The sequence below is a fragment of the Erpetoichthys calabaricus genome, chromosome 12 (genome assembly GCF_900747795.2).
Source record: "Erpetoichthys calabaricus chromosome 12, fErpCal1.3, whole genome shotgun sequence".
In the NCBI taxonomy this organism is placed as follows: domain Eukaryota; kingdom Metazoa; phylum Chordata; class Cladistia; order Polypteriformes; family Polypteridae; genus Erpetoichthys; species Erpetoichthys calabaricus.
This window is the reverse complement of record NC_041405.2, coordinates 44,272,202-44,299,681: the sequence shown is the minus strand read 5'-3', so window position 1 is coordinate 44,299,681 and position 27,480 is coordinate 44,272,202. Positions and strand designations below refer to the sequence as shown.

General features: G+C 36.2%; 1 protein-coding gene across 1 annotated transcript in view; it reads left to right on the top strand.

Annotated features, from left to right (window-relative positions):
- thoc2 (THO complex 2) overlaps nt 1-26,635 on the top strand; it is a 139,666-nt gene extending 113,031 nt beyond the window's left edge. The window contains exons 34-39 of the mRNA XM_028815451.2: nt 16,996-17,136; nt 23,939-24,005; nt 24,213-24,358; nt 24,606-24,682; nt 25,102-25,149; nt 25,769-26,635. Coding sequence (XP_028671284.1) covers nt 16,996-17,136; nt 23,939-24,005; nt 24,213-24,358; nt 24,606-24,682; nt 25,102-25,129 — 459 coding nt within the window. The 3' untranslated portion in view covers nt 25,130-25,149; nt 25,769-26,635. The remainder of the gene's footprint in view (nt 1-16,995; nt 17,137-23,938; nt 24,006-24,212; nt 24,359-24,605; nt 24,683-25,101; nt 25,150-25,768) is intronic.
- The last annotated feature ends 845 nt before the right edge of the window (nt 26,636-27,480 follow it).

The window sequence follows — 27,480 nt, the reverse complement described above, 5'->3', positions numbered from 1 at the left end:
GGGGAGAACTCATCTTGATAATCTGTTAACTGGGTGCTGCTGGGGTACATTATTATCAATTTGTTTATCCTTGATCTATTCAGTTCTCAATTTGGCCTTTTCTGTCAGCTCGCCAAGATAGATGTAAAGTTGACAGCTCGGCATCTCTTGTGTTTTGAGTGGCCATTTGGCACAATTGCAGACTTTATCATTACCTTTTTAACTCTGTATCAACAGGTACAATTATTGGGCAACTATGTTTTCATGCATTGTTCTTGTTATTGATAGCCTATGTCAAAAATGCATCCCAGTTACATTTTTCATTTATCTCCTCTATTCTCTGTGTGAAATCTCCAGTTAGGACTTCTGACTTAGTAAGTGCTATTCTTTTGAGCTCTGAGCCTTCTTTCTTTAAGAACACTGAATATCTTGAATAGCTGTTGGGTATTCACACTCATGCAAACTTTAAAGCGTTCCTCTGTACAGGTGAAAGCTTTTTGAACATATTCTTGTTTTCCAAAATAGAATCTGCAACTGTAATGAACCAAGCGTATAGCAAATCTTCTGCTGTAGAATGCCCAGGTGGGGCTGGGTCATCTTTTGTCATTACAGCTAGAGGTTTATTTTTTCATGCATCCATGCCAGTCGTGTTTTTTGTTTTCATTTTAATTGGTCGTTTGTCTATAGTGCCGGTTATCAAATTGGACATTGACTTTTACCACCTTAACCACCACTGGAGACTAAAAAACTGTTTGATTTCAATTGTATTAAAAATAGTAATAATTGTAGCTTACATGTTATTCACCCTCTTTAACCCAAATTAGGGATTTTTTTAATGTCTTTTATATTTTTATTTCTTCTTTTGTTGTTTATAATGCAATTTGAGCTTCATTTATGTTACTGTAATACTTACTTAATGCCTTTCATAGATGAAAGACAGAGGGGAAAACCCATCTCCAAATCCTAATTTCAGTCTTATCAAACATAGTGGCTAGTGTAACCACATACTGCTGGTATCCTTTAACTTCCGATACAAATTCTAGCTTATTGTACACCTTAGGAGTGTAGTTCCATAGTAATTTTCCATTCCCAAAGATTAACCCATCCAAATCCATTCTGCAGTATGTTCAATCCATGCCCATCATTCAATTTAAATTGAAAACTTAATCCCACCTACACCATATGTGCAGTGAGCTATAATTTGGCTTTGGGCAGCCTACTCAGGCTAAATTTTGACCTGGTTAGGAATGTCTTCTCTACATTCAGAGATGGCAGTTTAACACTGTCCTCTTTGCTGGCTCCAGAAGAGGGTGCTAGCGTCATAAGAAAAAAAAAAAAATGTAAGAACTATAATAGACATTCAGCCTCTCAGGTTCATTATATTGGCTAATAGCCAAGTCACCCCAGTAGTTCATCCAAAAAGTTTTGTGAGATTTCTGCTACATCTGATGTCATCTTGAATATACTTTTAATACATTTATACAGGTATCCTTAACCACTTGTTTTTTTTTTTTATAAAGATTGTCGGCATAACAAGTAACCTATTTTTGCTGGTTCTTTTTCTGGCTTCAACCTTTTCATCCATTTTGCAGTATGTCACAGTGCCAAGAATATTCTGACCCCGCCACTAGGCAGAAATCATACACCTGGGATAGACAGAATGTTATAGGTTAACATCCCATTGGGATTAATAAAGTATCTATCTATCTATCTATCTATCTATCTATCTATCTATCTATCTATCTATCTATCTATCTATCTATCTATCTATCTATCTATCTATTTATCTATCTATTATGATTTAATGCATTTCACATTTAACAGAATACTGTTACTGTACACTGCTGGTAAATTGTATGTAATATCATGTTATTTCTCCATATTTCATGAATATGCTAGATTAGGAACGCTGTAAATTTATTATTTTCAGACTTTGCTTGTGTTCTACATTTGAGCGTGCAGCTGCTACATCACCAGGTTTGGCTGCAATATGGTTTTCTACTCCAGGATTTATCAGTCACATAAGTATGCAGTTGTGGTTTCAGGGCAGAGCATTGCAGTACTTTTTTGCATATTTAAAATTTTACTGGATCTTGCTCGTATCAATAAAAATTATTAAAGATCTACAGTAATCCAAGATGTTTTCACTTTGATTGAGCACAAGTATAATAAATTATTATTACAATATATTTTTTGCAAGAAAATTTCAGTGTACTTAACCCTCAAGATAGTTTGAATGTAATATAAAGATATAATACCTTTGTTTTAAGGAAAACATCATCATCAATCCTCTTGTAATAAATGACCAGCTTCTACTTCAGGCTGCCATAACTTTACTCAAAGTTGCTGGTTAGATAGAATTTCTTTGTGTCTGTCTTTTGGGCTAAGAAATATTTAAAATTTTTGATTTGATATTTAATATAAACAACTTGGAAAAGCCAGTATCTCAAGGTTCATCACTTTTGTTTGACTTTCCACAAGTTCTTTTGAAAATTAATAAAAGCAGCCTTTGTAGATGTTTTTGTGTGTCTGTGTGTGAAAATTATTCAGTGTTAGTTTATCAGTTATGAGGTAAAATGCATTACCGGACATTTTATTTTTATTTTGTGTTTGTATTTTTGTTTAGCAGCTGAATTGGGCTTTCTACTAACTGTGACAAAGTCTGACCTGAATGATTAAAAGTTATGTTATTGTTTTGCCTCATCTAATTTAGTATTGTATTTTGTCCTTGTATGCTTACCGTACTAGATGTCTTGCCACTTTAAGAAACTGCAGTTTGCCGCCTTACAATGTTTAATTTGCAATGTTTCCCAAGTTGTGTGCATCAGTGAACAAACAAGTGTATATATACAGAGTTAATAAACGAAAACGATTCTGAAAGATTAGCTTTCTAGAAAGCTTTCATTCACATCTTTAAATGCAGCATGTCACATCCATATCTTCGTTTTTTCTTGTGACTTCATAAATAATAGCAAATTATTCTTCTACGGGTCCTGTTAATTGTTAGATTTTACTTGTAATTTACTTTCAAGAACTGGTTGATAACTTCTTCAACTTGAGCTGTCAAAAGCACACTATAGATAATGTATTTTACTTATCATTTGGTGTAGTTTAACTGTTTTGTTTTGTTATTTATTTTAGATCACACATACAAATAAATGTCATCATATGGGAGAACTAGCTTTGTTTATAATTAGAAAACGGGCAACTAAAGGATTAAATACACTGTTGCCCTGTATGCTCTATTCTGTGACCAGAATCTCTGTGTTTGAGGATTATCAAACCACCACATTCAATCAATTGGTGCTATATGGAGCTGCATATAATTAGGATATCATGGCAATAACAGAAACATAGTTAAACCCAAGAAATTGATATGAGCATATCATAGATGGTTACGCATTATTTTGGAAACAGAGACAAAATCAAAAAGGAGGGCGAGTATGTAAAGAAGAAAATGAATGCATGTCTGCTTCAATCAAATGGGTGATGCACCAGTGAGGATATCTGGATTCATCTAGAAAGAAGAAGAATAATATTGAAAAGGTGTTTCAGACTCTTCCCAATGCAGAAATAGTTTCAATTTCCATGTTTTTGATAACGTTAAAAAAGAACAAGTTTAGAGGGATAAACTATAGTAATATGGGACTTTAATTACCCTTTCAAATACCAGAGCATAAGGACAGGATTTCATAGATACAGGTCTAGTTTTATATTAATCGGTAATAATATGATAAATGTCAAGGTGTACAGATAAGAGTGGGTAATATACTGCATGAAGATCTACTTCCAGTATTGATTTTATAAAAAATGTTTTACAGGTATGTTAATTAGTGGAATACTTTGGAACAAGTTTATACATAAAATAAGCAATGTGCTTGCAAAAGGAAATGGGAAATGTGGTTTTCTCTGAGTATTTGTCTTTAATGACAATATCTTAGTGTATGGACTTGTTTGTGAAGTGTTCAGTTGGTGGGCTGAACCCTGTAGTATCCAGAGTGTTCTGCAACTCAACCTGATCGGTGAGTTGATACAAAGAAGGTAAGACGAGAAGAAGCATCTTCTTGTGCTGTGTTTGTTTGTTTGATGGTGATGGTGACACAAATGAGCAAGTGCATGAGGAAAAAAAAGATTTTTATTGGTCTGAGAGATGCAAGTTCCTGTTATCGAATCAGTTTGAGTAGCAGAGCATTAACAATAGTTAAGAGGCAGATAAGAGGCAAACTAGTCTGTACAGTTAATTTTTTTTGTTAAAAAAAATTCAATCTTAAAAATATGTGTAAATACATTATATTGTTATCTACTAAAATCATCAGAATTTTTTAACTATACTGTGATACTGTATATAGGGCAAGGTATATCAGCACTGATGTCCCAATTCGATTCTGATTCACAATGCCCTGGATCAATTTGATGTCGATTTTGTCTTGACTGAATTAGCATCCACTGATGTATTTGCAGTGGTGGCTTTTACTTAACCATGCATAGAGAACATTAATATAATGTGACAAATTTCAGTGACACTTTATTTGAAGGATGTCTCCATATTTCATAACATATGCATAAGCATAGAATGACATTTATTAAGAAATACTTTATTGGGAATGAACAGTTAATAACATCAGTATTTGGAAGATGTGGAAGAAAATATTATTGTACTTAAAACTTTTCCACGGCACAGCACTCATTCAAAATTCATAATAATTTAAATATACATATGTATCATCACATCAGAGTCCATACATTTTAAATTGGGGTGCTCATTGTTTTAATACTGTACAGTGCAATGGCATCTATTTTATATGACTTCTATATTATCTTATGAATAATATTATTAAAAAGTAATCAAATATTGCTTCTTAAATAATACATTTTATTCAATAACCTATTTGTGTGTAATGAATCTCCATCTAGATACCCTTCATCTAAACTGTTAGCCAAATTTATTTACCTATTGAACTTTTAAATTAATCTTGTATTAGGTGAAATTAAAGATATAGCAGTAGGACTCATGTGTTTCTACAATTCAACAAGTTACACATTTCTTCAGTTGCAGTAGTCACATTAATCAGTCTTGAAAATGTGTCCTGACAGTCCTCAGACAAAAAGGAAGCATTTTAAAACAAGGATCTAGAGCTGATGCTTTTTGACAGCGACATTAGGTGAATGGAACATAAAAGAAAAAGAACCTGCCATTGTGACTGATAAAGCCGCTAATATGGAACTACTTCAAGTCAGCTGCTTTGAGCGCACACTCACTTTTGTATCGCAGGCTGCTCTGAAAATTCTAACAATGGCCCGCTTGTTTTGCGGATGAGGCCCATTGTATGATCTCTTATCTTCATAGATAAAAACTGCTATGATTGTTATTTTTTGGGCCTAAAGTGCATTCAAAGGAAGCTCTGAGCTACCTGCCATCTCCATTGTAGATTGTTTAGGCTCTATTCATTTGGATAGTGACTGAGATTACATCTATCGGTGATATCACGATAAATGATTTCTTCTGAGCTGCACAGCTTATGTATGGCTTTGCTTTTATGTAGTTGTTCTTTATTGACACATCCTTTGAATCCATAGCAGTTCCACACATCTGATTTATGAGTCTAAAATGCTAATTTCAGCTAAAGAGTACACACCATTTTATGCAAAGTAGTAAAGTGTTTTTTTCCGAAGAAAGCCTTAACAGGCACATTAGCACCATTTGCTGGATCAGATGCCAAAAACTAAGAAGCAAAAATATATATTTTATATTTGAGCAGGATAGAGATACATGAGATCGATCTTGAGACTTAAAGAATCAATATCAAATCATTTAAAAGAAAAATAATTGGAAAATTGATATTTTTACCCAGAGTTAGTGATATGTGTTTATGGCTGTACTTCCCACACTTAGTTACAGGTAATTGAGCAGTTAGGATATAGTGACAATATGATTTACTGTGTTGTGGCAGAGTGCCAATTCCAAACTAAAACTGTTTAATAAGGCAAATTTTTACCTAATAAGGGAAACTCTAAAAGCACAAAGAAATTAAAGTGAATACTGTAGTGAATAAATAAATAAGATATAGAAGATGCAAAGAAAAAAGAACTCCAGAAGAGAAGAGTTAAAAAAAGATATTAGAAAAGGTAAAAAGCATTTGGAAAGAAATATAGCAGAAAAATGCAAAATAGTTCCCAAAGATATTCAGTATTTTCATTCTAAAATAACACTCTGCAAAAGTATGGCCAACCAAAAACGTACAGACAGTGAATTAGCAGTTTTTCTGACGTCTTCACATGTGATGTAGTTGATAACCTCCTAGCAGTTACAAGGAGTATTAAGGAGGAATTCACTGCTTTGGAAGTTAAAAAGCAGATTGCTTGTACCCAGATACATTTTATCCTAGAGTGCTTAAAGAAGGTATCAAATACATGTAGACCCATGACATGTATTTTTCCAAAATCAAAGCATACTGGGCAAATTCCTACAGACAGAAAAATGCCAGATTTTGTCCCATTATACGCAAAGGTGATTAGGCTTTTCCAAGCAACTATTGGACATTCAGCTTAACATGCATCAAGGGTAAATAAACGGACACAATTATTAGGGAAATGATTGAACATCACAACATGCATATTAGAGAATGGTCATTGGGTTTAGATGTATGTAATAGTATTTCATTAAAATACTTGAATTCTTTGAGGAAACAGCTAAAACATATGGTATTATTTATTGTGATTGTCAATTTTGATAAGTGATTGTAGCTTCCTTGCAAAACTTTTAGCAATCCTTAAGTAATGACTGCACGTCTCTGCTGAGGGATCAGTCATCTGTTAATAGTGGGTTTCCATACCATCATTATGCCTTTTACAACTCTGAGGTTTTAGATCATTATCAGTGTTTGTAGGATGTTTCAGCATTTTGTATATAGCCATGTTTTGGTGGGGTTTTTTTTTCTCTTTATACAATTTCTTGTATTAGGAATTTGTTAGTTTTCGCATACCCCTTGGGGTCAGAGCGCAGGGTCAGCCATTGTACAGCTCCCCTGGAGCAATTGAAGGTTAAGGGCCTTGCTGAAGGGTCCAGCAGAGGAGGATCTCTTTTGGCAGTGACGGGGGTTCGAACCGGTAACCTTCAGGATACCAGCGCAGATCCTTAGCCTCAGAGCCACCACTCCGCCCTAAATTGTATTTTAGTTTAAAGTATTTGTGTTCTGTGATTTTATGCAAAGCAATATTGCTTCACTGTCATTTTATTTATAAATTTGAATATTTTTCCTGTAAAATAAGCAATAAAGCATTGTATATTTTTACTAGTATATCTATAGTAGTAGGCTGTTGTATTATGTTAGCCATTATGGATGTAATGAGAAGTCCAACAAAATGACACCTTTTATGGGCTAACTAAACAGATTACATGTAACATGTAAGCTTTCGAGGCTGCTAAGGCCTCTTCTTCAGGCAAGATGTACCAGTATATCTGCAATGTAAAATCAGCCGAATCATTAAAGATGGATCTCAACAGAATTCAGACTTAGTCAAATTAAATGTAACATAAGGAAATGTCAAAAGGAATTTAAAAAGTTAGATCTGAATAAACTGTAGGAGGTTTGACACTCGAAAGTATACCTTTATGAAAAGGACCTGGGAATTGTACTGGACTCATTATTTTCTTTATCCAGACAGTGGACAGATGTGATTTAGAAAGCATGTAGGATGTTAAGTTATAAAGCCTGATATGTAGATTGTAAATTAATTTACAATGATGATTCTGTACTGCTTTGTTCTCCTTTTTACAAAAAAGACATAGCAGCTGTAGAGAACAACTAGCCTGATCCTATTACTGTGAAGTTTGAGGAAAGATTGAAAAGATTGAAGAAGCTGAACCTTTTAGTTTAAGCAGATGGGGATCAAGAAATTAAAATGACTGAAATATTAAAAATGCTATTTTAAAGTGAGGTCTTCAACAAAAACACAGAGACATGGATATAAACTTGTTATGGGTAACTTTTGCACAAGAATTTTCTTCACTCTGAACTATAGATAAATGGAATCTTAGCCAACTAGTGTTTAGACGGTAGGACTATAGGGGCATTCAAAAGTTGAGTTTATGTTATATTTGGAGGAATTGGATAAATAGGATTGATGAGATTTGTTGGGATTAATAGCCTGAATCTTTTTTTTTTTTTTTTTTTACAATTTTATTGTAATTATTTCATTCAAATAGATCAATTTTTACAAAAAAAAAATTAGGATTGAAAGCAAATCAACCCCACCCCTGAGAAAGAGAGCATGGCCAAAGGACTAAAACTTAAACTCATCAATTTATTTATTTTTACTATTTTTATTAGGCAGATACAGATAAATGGAGAAGAAAAAGAGATGGGGAGAGAATCTACTTCCTCAGTGCTTTAAGAGCTTATTCTAAAATATTGATTAGATCCTGCCAGGTTTTGAAAAAGTTCTGCACAGATCCTCTAAGTGAGAATTGTGAGGACTGTAAAATATTTTTATATATTGCAGAAATGCTGTCTGAGTCCTCAAGACTGAGCAATATTTTTTTCCAGCATAGAGGAAGGTGGGAGATGGAGAAAATCGGGCAGGTTCTGTTTGACAAAGTTTCTAATTTGAAGATAGTGAAAGAAATGTGTTGCTGGAAAATTAAATTTGGAATGTAATTGTTCTTAGAATGCAAAGATGTTGTCTATATAAAGATCTTTAAGCAATTTAATCCCAAATGTTTTCCAGATATTAAAAACTGCATATGTTTGCAAGGGTTGAAAAAGGTGGTTCTCATGCAGAGGTGCCACAGATAAAAGATTCTCCATCTTAAAATGCTTTCTACATTGGTTCCATATTCTGAGTGAGTGAAGCACAATTGGGTTATTAGTATATCGGCGATAACTTGCATTTATTGGGGCACAAAGCAGGGGATATAGAGAAGTATTGCAGGATTTTATTTCTATTGCGGACCAAGCCTGTGTATTTTCATCTTTTTGTGTCCAGGTTTTTATAGTTTGTATGTTTGCTGCCCAGTAGTAAAACTGAAAGTTAGGTAGAGTCATGCTGCCTTCTGTCTTAGGTCTTTGTAGGGTCACTCTTTGGATATGTGGATGTTTTAGGTTCCAAATAAATGAGGTTATGGTTGAATCTAATTGCTTAAAGAATGATTTATTGATGTATATTGGAATGTTTTGAAATAAAAAGAGAAGCTTAGGAAGGATATTCATCTTAACAACATTAATTCTTTCAGCTAGAGTGAGATGGAGGTTTGACCATCTATGCAAGTCTTGCTTAATTTTTTCCATACAGATGGCAAAATTTTGTTGATAAAGAGCTTTGTTTACTTATGATATTTACCCCATGGTATTTAAACTGATATGCAATAATAAAAGGGAAAGTGTCCAGTCTAATAGATAGATAGATAGATAGATAGATAGATAGATAGATAGATAGATAGATAGATAGATAGATAGATAGATACTTTATTAATCCCAATGGGAAATTCACAATATTGTATGCTGGAGAATTCACTGGAATGAGCACACTTTTATTCAAATTAATTCTGAGACCAGAGATCTTTTGAAATTCTGTAAGTGCTGTTAAGACTGTAGGCACAGTATTTTGTGGGTCTGATATATACAAAACCATATCATCTGCATATAGAGAAATTTTCTGTTCAAATCTTTCTCTGATAATCCCCTTTATCTGATAAGCATTTCGATAGTGTACTGCCAGTGGTTCAGTGGCGATTGCAAATAGCAGTGGTGACAAGGGGCATCCTTGTCTGGTACCACGTTCTAGTTTAAAGTAGTCTGAGCAAATGTTGTTAATACAAACTGAAGCTTCTGAATTGGTATAGAGTAGTTTGATCCATGCACAAATATTCGGGCCAAACCCAAATTTCTCTAATATAGTGAAAAGGTAGTTCCATTCAACCATATCAAATGCTTTTTCTGCATTCAAAGATAATATCTCCGGGGTGTTTGACTTTGCAGGTGAATATATTAAATTAAACAGGTGTTGGAGATTGGAAGCTAAGTGTCTGCCTTTAATAAATCCAGTTTGATGTTACCGATATTCCCGAAGGCAGCACTTTCTCCATCCTTCTAGCTAGGACTTTGGAGAGTATCTTAACATCATTATTCAGAAGTGAAATTGGTCTGTATGATGCTCATTGTAATAAGTCCCTGTTTTGTTTAGGAAAGACGATAATTAATGCTTGGCGAAAAGTTTGAGGTAGAATTTGATTGTCTCTAGCTTCTGTAAATGTTGCTAATAAGAGGGGAGGTAGTTGACTGGAGAAGTTCTTATAAAATTCGACAGGGTAAGCCATCTGGGCCTGGTGCTTTCCCAGTCTGAAGTGACTTTATAGCATCTAGTAATTCTGATAGCTCCAGAGGTTTATCCAATTCCTCTGCAATAAAGTTATCTATTTGTGGTATCTGTAATGTATCCAGAAATGCATTAGATTTTGTGTTGTCGTCTTTGAACTCAGTAGAATATAAGGATTTATAGTAGTCTCTAAATGTGTGCATTATATTTTTATGGTCAATGATTTTATCTCCGTTTGTTTTGGAAATTGCTGGGAATGTATTGCGAAGCCTTGCTTGCGGATTTGTTGAGCTAAGAGCTTGTTAGCTTTCTCTCCATGTTCATAGTAATGATGTGTTGATTTAAAAATGAGTTGTTCAGTTTCTTTGGTTGTTAAGAGGTGTTAGCTTTCTCTCCATGTTCATAGTAATGATGTCTTGATTTAAAAATGAGTTGTTCAGTTTCTTTGGTTGTTAAGAGGTTGAGCTCTGAGCCTGTCTTTTCCTATGAAGAGCTTCACTTGGACACCTGGCATGTTCTTAATCTATTCTAACTAGGGGGCTCCGCCCCCTGCTCGCTACGCTCGCCAACCCCTGGTGTTGTGAAATTACAAAGAGCGTGATGTGTGAATGAGATATAGCATAGTGTGAAGGTGTAGATGACGCATATAGGAAGCAAATAAAGTTGTGCATGTCCAAAAACGGGCTCAGAGAGGTAGATGCTAACTTTGTGTATTGTTTGTCCTTGTGATTTGTTGATGGTCATGGCCAAGGTTGGTTTTAATGGGGAACTGTCGCCGTTTAAGAGTAAAAGGTAATTCCAGGTCAGAACTTGTAAGGTTAATTCTAGGAATCAGAACAGTATTGTTAGCATGTGATGTTGTAAGAAGTTTTGTTTCAATAACATTGTGTGGCATGGTGTTGACGACTAAACGTGTAGCATTGCATAAACACTGTTTAGTGTTAAGGTTTCTTAATAGCATGATTATTGTTCCGTTTTTAAGGCTAAGATTCTGTTGTGTTAATCCGGCTGGGTTAATAGTGTTCAAATATTCTAAGGGGAAATTAAGATGGTCATTGTCGTCATTAGAGTCAATTTTGTCAGAGTTTAGAAAGAGCTGTGCAACTCCAGGAAGTAATGAAATGACCTGGTTACTAATGTGATCAACATTAATATTTTTTGGACATAATATAGTTTGTTGTGTTAAAAGGGGTATTTGGTGTAATGAGATTGCTGTTCCAAATATCTCCGTAACTCTTTTGAAAGCAATGCCAATTGTCTGCGTATTTTAAGGTGGACTGCAGAATAGCCGAGCGCATGAAATGTGGAACAATAGCTAAGCACTGTGTAAAATCTCCCCCTAATAAAAGTACCTTTGCTCTAAAGGGAATATTATTATTTATCAACGTTTGTAGAAGTTTATCAATGGTGTTGAGTAAGTGACTGGATGGCATTAGATGCAAAAGCAAATGAACTATTGTAGGATCTAATGCAGTTCATAAAGTTTTCACTTTCAGGTACTTCGTCAGTTAGAAGCTTCTGTAGATATGCAGGATATGAATGTAAAGGAGGCAGTCTAATTTGACCCTTTTGACAATAACGTGTTAATTCATTACTTGTATTGCTAGTTGTTTCTTCAGGGAAGTTAAGTGAATGATAATGATTGTAAATGACATTCAGTAATCCCAATGAATTTTCATGAATTGCGTTTGTTTATTTTGTCCCTTCGCTGCCGTTTTTGTATCTGTGAGACTCGAGGTGTTTCGTTTTGAACCCTTGCCTGTTTCGATGCAGCACTTTGAGACGCGTGCTGTATGCGTGTACGTTCATTGTGTCTGTCCATTTGCGCTCGTTTCTGTTAATGTGTTAGTTGAGCTTTGCGTTTTTGGAGCCGAGACATTTTTTCTTCCGGGGTTTCAGAAGCGCGTTGTATGCGCTGACGTGTATTTTTTTTTTTCATGCGGGTTCGTGTGTTTGGTTCCGTCACTTGAGCGTATCGTTTTGTACCTGTGATCGTGAATTCATTACTTGTTTGTTCTGCAGGGTTAGATATATGGATAAGTAATAAGGAGGATCGCACTCACTGTTAATATGGAGGCTTTTCTGTGGTTAAACGGTTAATAGTGGATCAGTATAATGAGATCGACCTATGCTGCCTAATTTGAATGTGTTCAGATGACGTATGTTTAATACGGACGGTTCGTTTAGTAATGGGCAGGGTTGCCACCCGTCCTGTAAAATACGGAATCGTACCGTATTTGAGAATGAAATTGCGCGACCCGTTTTGAATCATTACGGGAAGGGTTTTGTCCCGTAATTTTTTTATCATTTTTTTTTAAAGCAGCGTCTCATGCAAATCATCTCACACGCATTTTATGAAGATGCCTCCTTTCCTACTTTTGATTGGGTAATACTTGATGTCATCGTTAGTTTGATTGGTCATTTTAACTGTCCAGTGAGGAGGGCGGGTCTTTTAAGTAGAGTCTGCAAAGTGTTGGCACTGGGATGTGTCCCCCACTGCAGTATGCGTCCCTTATTTTTCTGTATTAAAAGTGGTAACCCTAGTGGGGCTTTGTGTCTCATTTCTTATTTATGTTAGTGTGGTCGTGGGTCCGAATCCTCGTTTTTGTGTATGTTTTTTGTGCTATGTCCGTAGTCTGTCCCGGTTTGTGTGGCGCTCGCGTCTGACCTCTTTTTTTGTGTGTGCTAGGGGCGCGTTGCCTCACTTTTTTATCTTTGTTAGTGGAGGGGGTGTTTGTGTGTAGTGGGTCTGAATCCTCTTCTTTGTGTGCGTAGCGTTTCGTGTGCTATGTGGCGCTTGCGTCTGACTCCTTTCTTTTTGGTGTTCTAGGGGCGCGTCACCTCATTTCTTATTGCAGTTACTGCAGGGGGGCTTTGTGTGTCATGGGTCTTAATTCTCTTCTTTGTGTGTGTTCCGTTTCGTGTGCCATGGGCTTCGTGCACACAGCGCCGGCGTCTGATTCCTTTTTTCTGTGTGCTATGGGCGCCTCATTTCTAATTTTACGTTGCTTCCCATGGGTGCGGCGCTGTGTGCGTCGCCGGTGTTTCACTCCTTTTTTCTGTGCTGACTCCTTTTTTCTGTGGTCTTGGCACCTCATTTCTTTGACTCCTTTTTCCTGTGGTCTCAGCCGCCTCTCGCGGCGCCTCATTTCTTGGGGCGCCTGCGCAGTACGTCTTTTTGCGGCTACGGCCCATGGCCGGATGTCCCTGCGTCCATCCGGTTTACCATTCTCGGTTAGTAATGTGGATAGCCTGATGCTGTAGTGTAAATTATATGCTAATGTTATTATAGCTCTTAATAAACCCTAAATACCGACTTCACTATATAATAACACAGTACTCTGCATTTTCTGACATGATACTTTTGATTTGTTCTGATATCAGGGTCAGTGTCATGTTCTAGGGCAATGGCTTTCAAAGTGGGGACTGCTAGGCTGTGCTTATCGGGTCATAGCAGTCATGGCAAGGTTGATGTTCTTTACAAAACAAAAAAAGGTCCAATGTTAAAGAATCTTTAAATTTCCTCACAGTTTTTAAATAATTTAAAATTAAAAATATTTTTCAATAGTTGTATAAAACTACTCTACTCCTATGTAAATGTAGTTTTTATCCCTTGTTTAAATCCCCAATAGCAGTATTTGGGGTGCAGGAAAGGGCAAAGATCTTAGCCTTCTTGAGCTTCGTATAGGTGTTCTCCTTTAGTTGTGCCATGTTAGACTTCCACTCTTACCAATTTAAATCCAAAAAAATTTGGATGTCTGTCAGACGGCCTTTGCGTCACAATCACTCCAAACCTATTAACAGCTTTGTTTGTTGTTCTCCCAGATGGGCTTAAAGTGGAGAAGGACGACTTGATTGTATTTGCCTATACCACACTACTAGCATGTAAGCATATCCTACTTAACTGAGAGTCTGTGATGGTGCGGGTTAACTCCATGCTCCCACTCTTCTTTGGAAGTCTCTTGAACCGTCCACCATCAATACCGTAACTGAAATGAGCTAGGCAGATGAGGACACATAAATTGCAGACAAGGAATAGGTGTAAAAAGAGACAAAGTGCTTTTATTAAAACTCCAAAAACAATGTTTAAAAGTGCAGTGCTCAGAACATTCTTAATAAATAATCTTTAAAAGCAGTGAAGATCTGTGAAATAAAATCCATACTTTAAAACAAGAATAAAACTGATACAGTCATCGTGTCAGTATTCCATCTGACGAGCCCAGCACAACTCCCACTTTGTCTTCCCGGCTCACCCATTGCTTGCATACCTGGTAGAGACACCAGCAGCCATCATCCTCTCCAACCCAACAACCATCTTAGCCTCCTCGAGCTGCGTTGGTTGGCCTCCTGTCATCCTTCTCATCCCCCTGGCATGCCTTGGATCCCTGGGGAGGATTTTGGCTCGATCTCACCCACTCTTCAGAACAGTGTTCAATGAGGATGATCCACCCCTACATTACTGATCTTTCGCTCCGTTGCAGGGCCAACAACCGTGCTGCCTCTCACACACACACTGGCTAGCTCATCCTGCCTTTCCACCCAATGCTGTACACTCAGCTCTGTTTCTGTTCTTTCTGTCCTGTCTGTTTTCGATCTCTCCTCTTCTCTGCTGGCTCCTCATATACTGCTTCCCTATTTGGGCACAGGTATGATGAGCTGCTTCCTCCGTGGCACCTTTGAGATACCTGACTGATCTGCCTGACTCTGCACGTGTGCATTGCTGCAGCCAGCATCTCAATTAATCACAGAGCTAAATGCAATCTCTCACACCCACACCCAGTTGGAGTCTATACTTTTTGGGGAGCGATTATTCATTTTAAAATTCACACAGCACCAAGGACCACTTACCAAAGAATCTCAACCCACCTTTTATAAGTCGGTGGGTAACTGATGTTCTTTACTATTTTAAATTGGAAAAAGCGAAATTCCCTCTTGGAGGACCTGTTCAAAACTTGTTAAAATTATTGTAAGATCTGATAAAATATTAGTAATTATTTATATTCTGGTAGTTGTGGTTGTTTTTTGTAACTTTTGCCTATGCTGTTGGCTGTTCTTTCTTTCTCTCGGTTGAGGGTTGAATTCAGTTTTGTTAAGTTTTGACTTGATTGTATGAAATGTTCTTTTCCTCCAATAAAATTTTAAATAAATTTAAAAAATGGTGGTACTTGAAACATTTCTGACTTATAGAATTCACACAACATTTAACTACACGTGTCAGAAGTCTGCTGTAGTTAAGCATTTGTTTTGAGTAGTGTCTACTATAAGTGAAAATTATGCTGTGTGACTACTGTTAGCAGTAAAGATCCAAAAGCATACCCCACTTTGTAGAATTAGGTTTATATTCTTGGCTTAAAGATGTTTGTGAACCACTATACTAGGATACAGCTTGCAGTTATTTATTAGGCTTATTGTTACTGAAAATAAAATAAAAGTAAGTTGCTGCATTAATAAAAGAAGTTTTGTGTTAAATTGATTCAGTGTTTAACACAGACTTAAAATAGTTTATAAAAATTACTTAGATATATTATAAAAAAAACTGATTTCTTTTATTTCATGGTTTGAAGACTTGTCATCTTGCAGCTTAGTCCGGGGACAATACATCATATTCAACTGCTTAATAAATGTAAATCTTCTCAAAGACTCTATAACCATTGTCCTTTGTGTATGTTGGGACAGTGACAATGTAGCTGTACAGAGTCTGTCAAAATAATAGTACATTTGATGATGAAAGACCAAAAGCATTCAAGAGTGAAATATTGATTTGACCCAAGCCTACATGAGTGTGTCTTTCAAATCTTTCTCACTTTCCTTGTTTCCAAGGTCATTACTGTCAATTGGAGCCTGCTTTCTGTTGATTTTTACCTGGTTGAATGCAGAAATCTATTGATCAGCTAATAAACACTTAACATGGTTGTCTGTGTATTGAAGCACAACATGCAGTAGAGACACTTGCACACAGGGAGCCAAGTCCATCAATCAAATGTGTAGTTAGGCTGTTTCTTCAGTAACTGTTTCACTGCAAAATGGAATATATGTGAACTTCTTTTGAAAATACTCCATACTGTTATTTAAAAGTATATCTGATTCTGTACAGGTGGCTGTTTTCCTAAGTCATCTTCCGGGGGTAATACTTACTTACTTGGCTTAATTATTTGTTGGCTAGCCATAAAATCGGAAATAAATTTTCACTTAACAGACAAGATTGTACATTAATAATATAATTTTCTGGGCTTGCTGAATGCTTCTCTGAATGACATTAGTGTAGTGTCTCGTTAGCTTTACAGTGCAAACCCAGCAGATTTCAACAGAGTGTAATTGCAGACGGCAGTACCTATGATGTCAGTCACATAAGGCCCAATATCACGAAATGCCCTCAACATCAGTCTTGAAACATCTATTGCATTACACTATGGTTAAGATTAGGGTTGTGGGAGGGTTATCTGGCCTATGTCATAGGGTATTGCAGGCTGCAGTTAGACCCATCAGATTTTATTTGGATAAATTGTAATTTCGACAGCACAAAATCTTATTTTAAAATAACACAAATTACATCGAAAAGAGAAAAATAAAAATATCATTACTAAGTTTTGAGGTAACTTGTCACATAATTGAAGAATCAGCTGGATGATATGGAGGAATAACAGTTAGTCAGAATGAATGTTTTTGACTCTTATTTATAAACCTCCTGTTCTTAATTTACAGCAGTACTACACCAACCACAGCATAGCACCATTATCCAAAAGCAAAGAAAAGGAAATGGATAAGAAAGAAATGGAGAAACCCAGGGATCGATCAAGAGAAAGGGAAAAGAAGGATGACAAAGACAGGAAAGACCGAAAAAGAGTAAGTGACTATCAGTGGTACAAGTGTGCATTTTCTTATATAGGCATGGCCCTTTGTTGACTTCATGTTTGACAGTTGTGTACATGGGATCATGTTTTTACATCTTTGTTCTAAGTTTTATTCAATATTAATCTGACATTTTAAAATCTTAAACTATTGTAATACATATCTTTAGTACAATTGTGATTCCTTATTTGATTTGTATTCTTTGTTCTGTATTGTCAAAAGAAAAGCTTGAAACCTTCATCGAGACCGCTTATGTTTTTTAGATGTATGTAAGGATTTTTTTCTGTATACAGTGAGGAACATAAGTATTTGAACACCCTGCGATTTTGCAAGTTCTCCCACTGTGAGAGACAGAATGTAAAAAAAATTCAGGAAATCACATTGTATGATTTGTACAGAATTTATTTGTATTGCACTGCTGCACATAAGTATTTGAACACCTGGCAATCAGGAAGAATTCTGGCTCTCAAAGACCTGTTACTCTGCCTTTAAGAAGTCCACCTCTACTCCACTTAGTAATCTTAATTAGTAGCACCTGTCTAAGCTCTTTAAAGACACCTGTCCACCCCACAGTCAGTCAGACTCCAACTACTACCATGGGCAAGACCACAGAGCTGTCAAAAGACACCAGAGACAAAATTGTGGACCTCCACAAGGCTGGAAAGGGCTACGGGGCAATTGCCAAGCAGCTTGGTGAAAATAGATCAACTGTTGGAGCAATTGTCAGAAAATGGAAGAAGCTAAAGACGACTGTCAGTCTCCCTCAGACTGGGGCTCCATGCAAGATCTCACCTCGTGAGGAATCAGCCCAGAACTACACGGGAGGAGCTGGTCAATGACATGAAGAGAGCTGGGACCACAGTTTCAAATGTCAATAGAACACTATGCCGTCATGGTTTCAAATCACGCATTGCACGGAAGGTTCCCCTGCTCAAGTCATCACATGTCCAGGCCCGTCTGAAGTTTGCCAATGACCATCTGGATGATCCAGAGAAGGCATTGGAGAAAGTCATGTGGTCAAATGAGACCAAAATAGAACTTTTTGCTCTAAACTTCACTTGCCGTGTTTGGAGGAAAAAGAAGGAGAAGTTGCATCCCAAGAACACCATCCCTACTGTGAAGCATGGGGGTGGAAACATCATGCTTTGTGGGTGCTTTTCTGTGAAGGGGACAGGACCACTGCACTATATTAAGGAGAGGATGAATGGGGCCATGTATTGTGAGATTCTGAACAACAACCTCCTTCCCTCAGTCAGAGCACTGAAGATGGGTCGTCGCTAGGTCTTCCAACATGACAATGACCCGAAGCACACAGCCAGGATAACCAAGGAGTGGCTCCGTAAGAAGCATATCAAGGTTCTGGAGTGGCCTAGCCAGTCTCCAGACCTAAATCCAATCGAAAATCTTTGGAGGGAGATGAAACTCCGTGTTGCTCAGCGCCAGCCCCGGAACCTGACAGATCTACAGGAGATCTGTGTGGAGGAGTGGGCCAAAATCCCTGTTGCAGTGTGTGTAAACCTGGTCAAGAACTACGGGAAACGTTTGACCTCTGTAATTGCAAACAAAGGCTTCTGTACCAAATATTAACACCGATTTATGTGCAGCAGTGCAATACAAATAAATTCTGTACAAATCATACAATGTGATTTCCTGAATTTTTTTTTACATTCTGTCTCTCATAGTGGGAATGCACCTACAATGTGAATTTCAGACCCCTCCATGATTTCTAAGTGGGAGAACTTGCAAAATCGCAGGGTGTTCAAATACTTATGTTCCTCACTGTATTTTGCAAACCACTTCAGTAAAGTAGAAAATATCATTGTCTGAGTATGATCTTTGGTCTATTTGCCATTCATATTGGCCACTAGGGGTGAGAGTGATGAAGTTCAAGGAAAATTTTTGCTCTAAATGTAGCTGCTTTCAGGCGCCATTACAAATTACCATGTTTTTCACTTGTAGAACACTTTAATTACCCTTTAATATTTATATCAGTGCAGACTGCTGTTTGAGCTCCATTTTCAAATGTATATTTAAAATAAACAAGTACATGTACCAGTGATGCAGTGCTTCTTAGACGAGGATGAAAGCCCAAGAAGACAAACAATAATTATTTTGTGAGTTTAATAAAGCATGTCTAAATTTAGCACTGTAATAATCAAAGGAAGGAGGGAAAATAATGTTTGTCTTTGCATCATTGTGTACCGCAAAAAGAGCACTTAGAGGTACTTACTTATTTAATGTAATGTTTATAAAGACACACAGCAAATTAGTGGCTCCTGGGGTGGGATGGGGTTGTTCAGCTTGATAAGTATGCTCAAGTGTATTTCTGCTCACTATACAGCTTTATTTCAACTGCTTGTCTTACCATATTGCTGAAATTCAATTATTAAAATACATTATAAATACAGAACCCCTTTTAAAATCTTTCATACTGCACAGTTTAATATCTGAACTTGGTGTTATTTATTGCAAGAATGTTTAATTGCTGCTGCACGTTTCTCAGACTCGATTAAAGTGAGTAGTGATTGTTTATTAGTTTTTTGATAAGACTTCCACCTTAATTTTTTCACTTACTCTATATTTCTGAATGTAGAATATTGGTCTTTAGACTTCAACTTCAAAGAAGCATAGCCAAAATCTTTTTAAGAAACATAATTATAAAAATTATTGATCCACACAATAATTACAGCAAATATATATACAGTTGCAATTGGAAATATTCAACCCCCTCACCTCAAGATTTTATAGTAATGTGAATTGAGGTTAAGGAAAAAAAAAACAAAATGCAACAAAAGCTTTCTTAAACAACAAAAATATTTTTGACATGTATTTGAGTTACGTAGTATTTTGGGAACATAGATTGACTTAACTTTGAGTTCAAATTAAAAAAGCACATTTTTCAAATATAATTATGTCCACTATTATTCTGCCTACAACTTCAGTAGTTTGTGGAGAAACCTTTAGCCTTAAGTTCCGACAAGCATTTTGCACCTCTCTAGAGGAATCTTTTCCTATTCTTCACATGCAAGTCCTATAGCTCATTGCTGTTTGATGGCTTTCATGTTGCAACTGCATTCTTTAAATCCTACCAAAATCCTATGGATTTCATTATGGGGACTGAAAAGGCCACTCCAGAACATTCCAGAATCTGATTTTTAACCAAGCTTTATTCTTGGGGTGATTGTCTTGCTAGAGAGTCCAATGGTCACCAAAGTTGATTTTCCAAACAAAAGCCATCATGTTCCTCTTTATAATTGCCTGGTATTTTTGGGAGTCCATGATGCCAGTTTCATGGTCAAAATTGCCAGTTACTACAGCAAAACAACATCCACACATTCTCAGTAACCCAGCTTTGTGCTTGTCTGCAAGGATGGTACTCTTCTGGTCTTAAGCCTGGCTTTTCAAACATCTTGATGGTCCACATGTCCAAACATTTCTAGTGTAGTTTCATTAGTCTATAGAATTGTCTCTCAAAACTCTGCAGGCATATAGAAGTTCCTCCTGTCATAGTCTATTCAACCTTTGTTCGTTGTGGTAAAGAGTGGAGTACATCTCAAAAGTCTCGCCGAGAAGTCCTTGTTTGTTTAGTGTTCATCAATTAGGTGCCACTGAAACGCCTATCCCAAACTCGGGTGATTTATCAGATCATCTTGTAGTTGTTTTTCGTCAACACAGATTTTTCTTAATTGTCCTGAATAGTAAGCTTTAAGGGTAGTTGAGGAAATGTTGACCTTTCTCCCACAGACGAGACAGGCCTGCAGCTGTGCTGTAAACTTTAAACTTCCTTGTAATGCTTCTTGGAATGTAAAAGTTTTGGGAAATCTTCTTATGCAAAATCTTCTTGCCCAGCAGGTGCAATGAAACAATATCTTTTCTCAGTCTTTATGAAACCTCTTTAGTCTTAACCATGATTGCAACTCGCCTTGTACACATTCATGGATGGGATTTATTTATGCATCACAGCTGAATCAAGTTAAGGATCATTATAGAGTTCTTGAATACTTGATTATGTTTTAAAATCACTTTAGGCCATAAAAAGTACCAGAAGGTTTAAAAACAGCAATATTATATAGGGGTTGCTTAATTGAATTATGACACGCCTGTATCAACAAAACATCCTGTTAGTCAGGAATACTACATTATACATTTCCATTGCTATTGTATGTATCATTCAACTGACAAAGAAGTCACTCAAGGCAAAATGAAGCTCTTTGGAAAAAAATTCTGTATCCAATTGCAAATGTAGGTGGTAAGATTAGAAAGTTCTGAAGCTTAAGGGCAGGATATACTCAAGGCTTTGTGTAATGATATTTAAATGTCCGTTTGCCATAAATCTGAATTTTGGAGGAGAAAGGGTCTTGATCATTGGTAATGTAGTATGTGGTATAATAGAAATATGCTGTATATATAAACAATTATTTTATTATTTATTAATTTGTTATACCATAAAAATAGGCTTCTTTTTCAAATAGTCTGAATTAGGTTCTTCCAGTTTTGTTAGAAGAATACCCCACCCAGAACTTAGAATTTGTGAAAAATTGTTATTTTTTCATAGGAAATGGAGATGATTATGATTTTGTGGGGGCCAGAGAGGAAGAACAGTAAACAGGTTTAAAATGTGTATGGAAAAAGTTTAAAACTTTGGTTTGTGTTGCATTTTCACAATGTCCAAAACACAGGCATTTTTACATTCGGAAAGAGAAAGTCCGAATAAGGCACAAAAGTGAGCCATGTTGAAGGGGGGTCGAGCTCCGTGGACTACAGAGCTGATACTGCCATGCTAAAGGATTTTTTTTTGTTTAGTTGTTGTCATGCCGCAGTTGTAAGTTTTTCATTCTTTATATGCAGATTCATTTGCTTACTCTTTAAAGCCAAAAAAAAAAAAATCCTGCCATGTTTTTTTTTTTTTTTTTCCTCATTGGATTGCTTTTGGATTACATACCAAAAGCACAACCCTCACAATTCTGTTAAATGAAACCTAAATACCTTTAATCTGTAAACCATTCTTTTCATTGCATTCAAGATTGTCTAATGAAATTGTAGTTTTAACTTTGGTTGTACAGTGGACCCTTGACTTACGAACTCAATTCGTTCGTGAGGGCTGGTTGTAACTCAAGTTGGTTGTAAGTCAAGACTATTTTTCCCATAAGAAATAATGGAAATACGCATAATGCGTTCTGAACCTCCCACAGCAACACTTACTTAACCTTTTCATAATAAAAAAGGGTTGTATAATGTGCATAACTTACCAAAACAACACTAATTTTCCTAATGTACTAACCAAAAAGTTATAAAAAGTGCCTAGCCTACCAGAAACAACAATTTCATACTGTACTCACCATTTAATTTGACATCTTTGGGCTGCAAGAAGGGAGGAGGAGGAGAATGAAATGGAAGGTGGTTATTGTTTGGAAGGAGCCTTCTTTTACAAATCTTTTCTTTGTAAAATTGTCAAGATGGTAGATTTCAACATGCTGTACATATTAGCGAGATCGGTCACACGAACACCACTCTCATATTTCCACACTACAGTAATCCCTCGCTATATCGCGCTTCGCCTTTCGCGGCTTCACTCCATCGCGGATTTTATATGTAAGCATATTTAAATATATATCGTGGATTTTTTGCTGGTTCGCGGCTTTCTGCGGACAATGGGTCTTTTAATTTCTGGTACATGCTTCCTCAGTTGGTTTGCCCAGTTGATTTCATACAAGGGACACTATTGACAGATGGCTGAGGAGCTACCCAACTTACTTTTCTCTCTCTCTTGCGCTGACTTTCTCTGATCCTGACGTAGGGGGATTGAGCAGGGGGGCTGTTTGCACACCTAGACGATACGGACACTCGTCTAAAAATGCTGAAAGATTATCTTCACGTTGCTACCTTCTGTGCAGCTGCTTCCTGAAGCGACATGCTGCACGGTGCTTCGCATACTTAAAAGCTTGAAGGGCACGTATTGATTTTTGATTGAAAAACAAACTCTGTCTCTCTCTCTCTCTCTTTCTCTGCTCCTGACGGAGGGGGTGTGAGCTGCTGCCTTCAACAGCTTTGTGCCGCGGTGCTTCGCATACTTAAAAGCCAAACAGCCCTATTGATTTGTTTGCTTTTCTCTATCTCTCTGACAGTCATTGCTCCTGATGCGCACTCCTTTGAAGAGGAAGATATGTTTGCATTCTTTTAATTGTGAGACAGAACTGTCATCTCTGTCTTGTCATGGAGCACAGTTTAAACTTTTGAAAAAGAGACAAATGTTTGTTTGCAGTGTTTGAATAACGTTCCTGTCTCTCTACAACCTCCTGTGTTGCTGCGCAAATCTGTGACCCAAGCATGACAATATAAAAATAACCATATAAACATATGGTTTCTACTTCGCGGATTTTCTTATTTCGCGGGTGGCTCTGGAACGCAACCCCCGCGATAGAGGAGGGATTACTGTATTTCCTTCTTTGTTTTGATTGTGATCGCTTTCTTTACCTTCATTACCTTCTCTTCCTTCCTTAGCAATTGTCGAAAAAAATTATATAAATCACTTCACTGACCGAAATTACGATCACAAACACATGTATCTGGGCTCCGACTGACGCTTACAAACGCTCTCGGCTGTTTGTTTACAATCGTACAAGTGGGTACACGTGACCGCATTCAGGTCGTAACGCAAGATGTTGGTCGTAATCAAAACAAAAATTTTGGTCATAAATCAAGTTGTTCGTATGTCAGGCCATTCGTATATATCAAGGGTCGACTGTATATACTGCATTAAAAGGAAATTTTTTTTACTTTTTTTTTTATTTTGTAGGACCATTCAAACAGTGATCGAGAAATGAGTCAAGAATTAAAAAGGCGGAAAGATGAAAATGGAACAGGTAGGTTTATTAATCAAGGAGTCATATTTTTCACCAGATTTTACCTTCCCATCAAGGCTGCATTATTTTTATGGAGAAAAATGTGAAATGAAGATGCTGGCATAAATAATGATGTATTTTGAAAAATGTTTTCAGTCTGTAGAAAATGAAAACAGAAAAAAAATTAATATCTTTAAATATTAGTATCAATATATTCTATGTTTGCAGGCTCATCAAAACACAGCAAGAGTGAAAGTCCATCTGATTCACCACATTCCAGTGAAAAAGAAAGAGATAAGAGCAAAAGCAGCAAGTCTTCTAGTAAAGAGAAAAGCGATTCAACAAAACTGGATAAGAGTTCATCTGGTAAAAAGGTATCTGAAAATATAAATCATGTGCTAATGATGTGATGTGGAGCACTTGGTCTGAACTTTACCTTGGAATTCAGGCACCAAGTCTCTATCTCCACACTATTTCTCCACTTGATGCACACTGAACTTTACACATTCTTTTTTGGTATCCCCTTGTGTGTCTCTTTCACATTGTATGTATTATTCTGTTTTCCTCTGTGTAATGAGTGAAATGTACATGTTTTCATGTAATAATATGTTGTCCATTTAGGAGTCAAGGCACGATAAAGAAAAAGCTGAAAAAAAAGAGAAGAGAGAGAGCTCTGGGATGAAAGAAGAGAAAAAACAATATCCTTTTGCCTGTGTAGATGTTCTTGTAGAATAATCCTAGGTTTCGTTCTACAATGATGTTTGTAGCAAATGAAGGGTACATTTGTCACACACAAATACTTCTTGGTGTTTTCTACACTCAAGGGAAAATATGATGCGAATAATTTGTTAATTTCTGAACACCTAGTTGGGCAGTGCACAGCTACTATTTATAAGTTCATTTTCTTTCAAAAAAGTAAACTTTGAAATATTGTCTTTGCCCTTCACCAGTTACCCTAATCTACATGTCAGTTGTGAAAATTATTTCTCTGAAACTGGCACACAAAAGAACTTAACAGGTTCAGAAAAGAAAACTAAAGACCAGTCTGACAGTTGCTATTTTATTATTTAGGTTCTTTTTGTTTGTTTTTTGAAGATATTTCCCTTAATGGTTTTACCCATAAATCATCAGATAAGCATAGATAATGTAAACTGAGATGACCAAGGTAAATCTTATTGCATTATACAAACTTGGAACAGGTATCCACACCTTTCTCATCCTTTAATAAAATAACACTTTCAATTTGTATAATATGTGAATAACTTTTAGTTTTCATTGAAACGGTATGTTTTGACTACTTACGGTCAAGATATTTTAGTCATTCTCTTGTTCTTATTCAAACAAATGCTTTTAATTCTATTTTAGAATGAGTCTGGCTTTCAGCTCAATTGAAAAACAGTTTTCTATCACAGAACTTTGAGAATCCAAAATTAACTGCGATTAGCACTCAATGTGGAATCTTACATGGGAATGCTAACCAAGGAAATGATGGTCTAAATTACTGGTGTAAACACGTTTACTTTCCTTATTATACCAATGTCTTGTGAAAATGTCTTCAGTCATCATGACAGATGAGCAGCCTGTTGAGACATTTGTTTATTTTGGCTAATAAATACTAACTATTGTATGTATTATTTGCTACTCATGTACATGCTCTTACTCATAACTTTAAGTCATGCTAACTGTGGAATACACATCTTTGTCAATTGACCTGTACTGACTTGCACATTATGAAGATGTTTTTCTAATTTTTAGTTTTTTCTCTTTCATTCTGTCTTCTCCAGGCGACTTTTCTATTGACTACGAGCTGAGGAGACCTGTTTTCATTTGCTTCATCTAAACTCTACAGAGACAAGTCTCAGTTTTTGCTTTGTTTTGGTATGGATCACTTTGAAAGCCGAGGACCCAGCTAAATTGTACAAAATGAACGAGCACCTGCACAATATTTTTGTTCTTTGTAGCCCAACAATTAAAAAAGGCTGAAGTCTTTTACCTGCTTTTCCCTGCATTTTTCAGTAAACAGCTGAAAGTCTGTTTTCATCTAATATGAGCACAGTGTGCTACAAACAAGTGGAATTGGCTTTAGACGGATGTTGACTATTCCTGCAGGCCTTCCATTTCATTGCCTGCTGCTTTTTTTTTTTTTTTTTTTTTTTTTTTTGGTCTTTCCCTAATGTATTGGAAGTATTTGTTGGCTTTGCCAGGTTACCATTCACATGAACTTTTAGTTTATGTTGTCCTCACATAGAAGTCATTTTATTTATTTTTTGCTCTTTTTAATACAAGTACCCAACACCTGTAGCAGTTGCTGTTACAATGCAAATGGTCTTATTTGTATATTATGTATACAGTAAAATATGGTTTACTATAATTGAGTTCAGATTATCTGTTCCTTTTATTTCAAATGTTTCTTGTTAAATTTTTTGTGCTTTTTGTCACAATGTTTTTAAATAAATTGTATAAAAGTTAACTCGTTATCAGATGCAATTGCAAGTAGGACTTGTACAACTGCAGGAGATTTGTATTGCCATCATTTAGTCAAAAAAAAAAAAAGAACATTTCCAATCTACTTTTTTGGAATTTTTATCTGCTGTATTCTACCAGTGTAAGCTTTTTCTAAATAAATAATAGTTTTCTCAGTGGGTCGTAAACTTGAGCTGTGTGCATCATTCAGTGTGTTTGGGGAAGCTAAGACACTTAAAACTAACATGGGGGGGAAGGAAAGGAAAAAAAAAAACGATGGTGGCATTTGTTGATTTTGTTGTTTGGTCAAATATCTCAACCTGTGCAGTTCAGTTGACAGCTGGGTTTAGTTTAAGTATTCATTAACTTTGGAGTGAATCGATTACAATATATTATGTCTGATTTTTAAAAGGGCCTTATTCAAATGTTATTTTAGATCATATTAGGCTTATTGAAATACTTAATTTCTCTGTTTAGGAAACCTGCATGTTAGCTTCAGTACCTCTGGTGTAGTACATACTGTATATCAAAAAGAAAGTTGTCAGTAAGAAATAATCCAGTTATGCCTAATGTGTTCCCTACTCCGACCACTGATAAGAGCTTCTGGTTAGAGTGGGAGTGATCCATTTGCCTGTATTGATACAGAAACACCTGACCAGTTGGAAGATGTATTGACACATCTGAAAAACATTTTTAAAGAGATGCAATAAGGGAAAAAAGCTCATGGGCAAAACTGGTAAGTTTTTTTTTTTTTTTTTTTCCTTCTGTGTCACCCACTGTTTCTGGAACAAAAGAGAATATCGAAAGATTGCTTATGTTGACTTGAACCTTGATATTAGCTTGAGAGCACAGCACCTTTTGATAAAGTTGTAAAACATGCAAGCAGAGTTTGAAACTGAGAGAGAACTTACTATGAGGAACAAAATTACTGGGACACTAAGGTAATATGGGTTATATTTTTGTTATATATTCATAAAAGATGAATTATAGGTGAAAAGATGAACATAAGACTAAAGTACAAAATATCAACTTT